The sequence below is a fragment of the Cynara cardunculus genome (assembly GCF_001531365.2).
Source record: "Cynara cardunculus var. scolymus isolate 2C chromosome LG 2, CcrdV1, whole genome shotgun sequence".
Classification (NCBI taxonomy): domain Eukaryota; kingdom Viridiplantae; phylum Streptophyta; class Magnoliopsida; order Asterales; family Asteraceae; genus Cynara; species Cynara cardunculus.
Window position 1 is genome coordinate 34,416,110 of NC_037529.1, and position 3,384 is coordinate 34,419,493.

At 34.4% G+C, this 3,384-nt stretch overlaps 1 protein-coding gene across 1 annotated transcript; it reads right to left on the reverse strand.

The window, feature by feature from the left end:
* Window positions 1-305: 305 nt before the first annotated feature.
* On the reverse strand, window positions 306-2,346 carry LOC112506059 (DNA ligase 1-like). The gene is made up of 2 exons (XM_025110086.1): window positions 1,801-2,346; window positions 306-371 (listed from the first exon to the last, which is right to left on the reverse strand). Exons 1-2 carry the CDS (start codon window positions 2,344-2,346, stop codon window positions 306-308), a joined length of 612 nt encoding a protein of 203 aa, XP_024965854.1.
* Between the last annotated feature and the right edge of the window lie 1,038 nt (window positions 2,347-3,384).

Sequence of the window (3,384 nt, forward strand, 5' to 3'; positions counted from 1 at the left end):
ACTTTGAATACAAACGAGTGTATTATCACCGAAAATGATTTTCATATAAGAGACGTGATAATAACGTTTGAAGAATAGCTGAAACAGGTATTGTAATTATGTACGATGAGAAATTACACAAGTAAAATCTCAAGAAATACCTGCTCAGAAAAGATACTCGTTTCAGAAATTTCCAAAAACATTTATTACACATTTCTAGAGACTCCCCCTAGAAGATAGATGTAAATAGTATTTCATTTCAGCTCAAAAACTAAAAATGAAACATTTTAGCTCGGGTTCTGAACTGAGTTGTACAGAAGCCATAATCATTTCCGCGCGGGTCCTAAACTGTTGTATTCAGAAACCATATACATTTCACCACTAGTCCTGAACTGTTGTGTTCAAAAACCACATTCAGACAGAATACAAACTCCCCCTGCATTTGTGTATCATACAAATGATTTTCTGATCAGCACAGTAATGACACACCTACAAAACAGATCAAACAGATTTTGGTACACAGACGAACTTGGGTCCTACTTTGTTAGAATCGGGCTGGGGAATATTGTAACTGCCAAACCATCTATTCCTATTAGAAGTCTTTTTTAGGACTTTTAACAGGTTGATTAGATATACAATAAGATCCATACCAATTGTTGTCATACCTGTTATAACTATTCCAGCTTTTCTGATAGTTGTTGTCCTCATACCATCTGTTATACCTTTTCCTATTGACAAAATCAGTGGTTCTGCATGTTGAGCGCATTATTCTCCTCTTGCTAAGATTGATCAGATCATTAGTGGATCTCACAATGCAAGGAAGAATAAGGTTAGTAACAACAGATTTATAAGACAAAACATAATCAACTTTATTAACCCAAACATTTTTAACTTTTGAATAATAATTGGGTGATCCAATGACATACTCTTGATAATACTGATTTGAAAAATGAGAATTGTTCTTAGAAACAGTTAATTTAGGGTTGCTTGTATAACTGTTAGATTTTACACTAGAACAATCATAAAAGCTAGTTTTACACTGAGATTGAGAACTAGTTGAGCTTTTAACACTTGAAAGTCTTTTACTCTATTTAATAAATGGTCTCTCTCTTCAGCAACTAAATCATATTTCTTTTTAAGTTCAATTCTCATGTTCAATTCAGTTACAAGTTTTGTCTTTAGATCAGACAATTTCTTTGAAGTATCCAGAAACTTACCTTCTAACTCTTTATTTAGCTTGTCAAACACTTTCCTTTCTTTCTCAAACTCCTTTCTCTCTTCATCTGAGTTACCCTTCTCATTCTCAGAAGCAATCTCAAGCCATTTCTTTTTCTATGTAAGCTCTTTGGCAATTATAACATTCTTCTTAGCAGTGTTTCTCTTTTCAAGAGCAAACATTTTCTTTTCTTCATGCAGTGTTTTCTGCTTTTGAGCAATGCTGTCAGCCAATTCCAGATTCTTGCTCAGACATTCTTCTTTAAACCTCTTTCTTTTCTTTATCAAACTTGGCACGTTCCAAGATCATAAGTTGTTCAAAATTAGATATTTGCTTTAAAAGCATTTTGGCATTCAGCTCCGAAGAATTAATCTTGTTTCAAGATATATTCGTTCAGTACCAAATATTTTCTCAACTTCAATCATCCTCTTCTTCTCTTTCTCAAAAACTTTCTTTTCAGCATCCAAATTTTTCTCAGCTTCTAAAATTTTATCTTTCTCATGTTCCAGTAATTTCTTTAACTCAATCAATTCACTCTCAGATTTATGAAGTTTATCCGTGAGCTCTTCAGCCTCTTTATTTTTCTTTTCTGAAGAATTCCTTACAGCATTTAGTTCAGACTCAGCTTTACGAAGTTTATTGACTAAATCTTGTTTTATCTTGTTTGAACTTCTTATTTCGTCATCTAACTCTTTCCTTTCATAATCCAAAGTTATCTCAAGTTTATTAACCTTATACATAAAATCTTCTTCAATACGTTCTCTGATTTCTTTATTCTCTCTTCTTAAATCTTTAACAAGATCCTCGTTAAGAAAATTTTCACGAAACATATTCACATATTTCTCTTTATACTCATACAGACTTTTCTCCAATTCACAAACTTTTTCATCACTCAATTCCCTCTTCTCAGCTTCGTGTAATTTATCAGTTAATTCCTCAATCTGTTTGTTCAGTATTAAACTTTCCAGTGAATTAGAAACATTATTCATGAATTTGTCCAGTTTTTCTTGTAAAACCTTCTTCTCTTCCTCCTTTCTTTCATTATAATATGATAGACGTATAGCCCAAGATATGTTCTTCTTATCCTCTAAAGTCAGTTTATCATATTTCTCTTTGAGTTCCCTGTATTCTTTCTCGTAAGATGCTGCCATTTAAAAATTTGAAAATTGATCAGAAATAGAATTTATGTACTATTTGAAATCGAAAAAAGAAATCACAATTCAAAGATGTCACTCAGATAAAATCATTATAGAAAAAATTCTCAAAAAACCCAAAAACTGACCAGATTTGAAAAAAAAAATAGTAAAACAGTGAAAATCAGTCAAAACAATCAAAACAGTCAAAAACTGCTCAAATATCAGTAATTTGGTGAAATTCAGATAAGCAAAGTGAAATACAGATAAAAAATTTGATCAAAATGAAAAAATATAAAATCTAGACAAAACGGGTTTTGAAAATGACAAATTTTGACTAAGAATGCTCAAAATCGAATGACTTGTTGAGAGAGGAAGCCAAATCCGCACAAAGTTTGAAAATTGGCTAAGTATGGAAACAAATCCGGACAAGCTTGAAAAATGACTAAGTCCTTTGGCCAAGAAACCTCAAATCCGGACAGAGCTGTGTCCGTATTAGGCTAGAATTGAGTGCGAGGAAGATATGCGAGCGATGACTTTGAGGAAGCTCAAGTCTGGACAATGTTGTGTCCGAGGAAGCTTGAGCTCGGCTGAAGGTGTGTCTGTGGTGATGCCAATATCCGGCTAAGAGATGGCTGAGGAAACTAAAGTCTGCTTGAAGCTGTAAATTAGAAGCCTTGTTGACCGAGGAAGCCTTGAACCYGGGTRACTTGATGAGCGATGTAGCCAWGTCYGGCTAAGGCAGTGTSCGAGGAATGCCTAATYCGGATGGGCTGTTGAGCGATGTACSTYGAATCCGGATGGGCTGTGATCGAGGAAGYRCCTAATACGGTTACCTTGTTGAGCGAGGATGACCAAAACCGGATAGCTTGATGCACGAGGTAGCAAAATACGGATAAAGGGATGAGCGGATAAGGCCTAAACCGGGTGGCCTTATGAGCGATCTAGACAGATTTTGGCTAAGTCATGAAATCGAATAAGCCTATAAGCGATTAAGACTGAATCCAACTGCACTTTTGAACAATTTAGACTTGAAAACCAGTTAAAATATCATGT

What these genes read in the sequence shown, in the direction of transcription:
- LOC112506059 (XM_025110086.1), bottom strand. Translation starts at nt 2,346, where the DNA reads ATGGCAGCATCTTACGAGAAAGAATACAGGGAACTCAAAGAGAAATAT. An exon ending in CTGAGTCTGAACTAAATGCT is followed by an intron (nt 372 to 1,800) that starts GTAAGGAATTCT and finishes TGAACACAACAG; the next exon opens with TTCAGGACTAGTGGTGAAAT.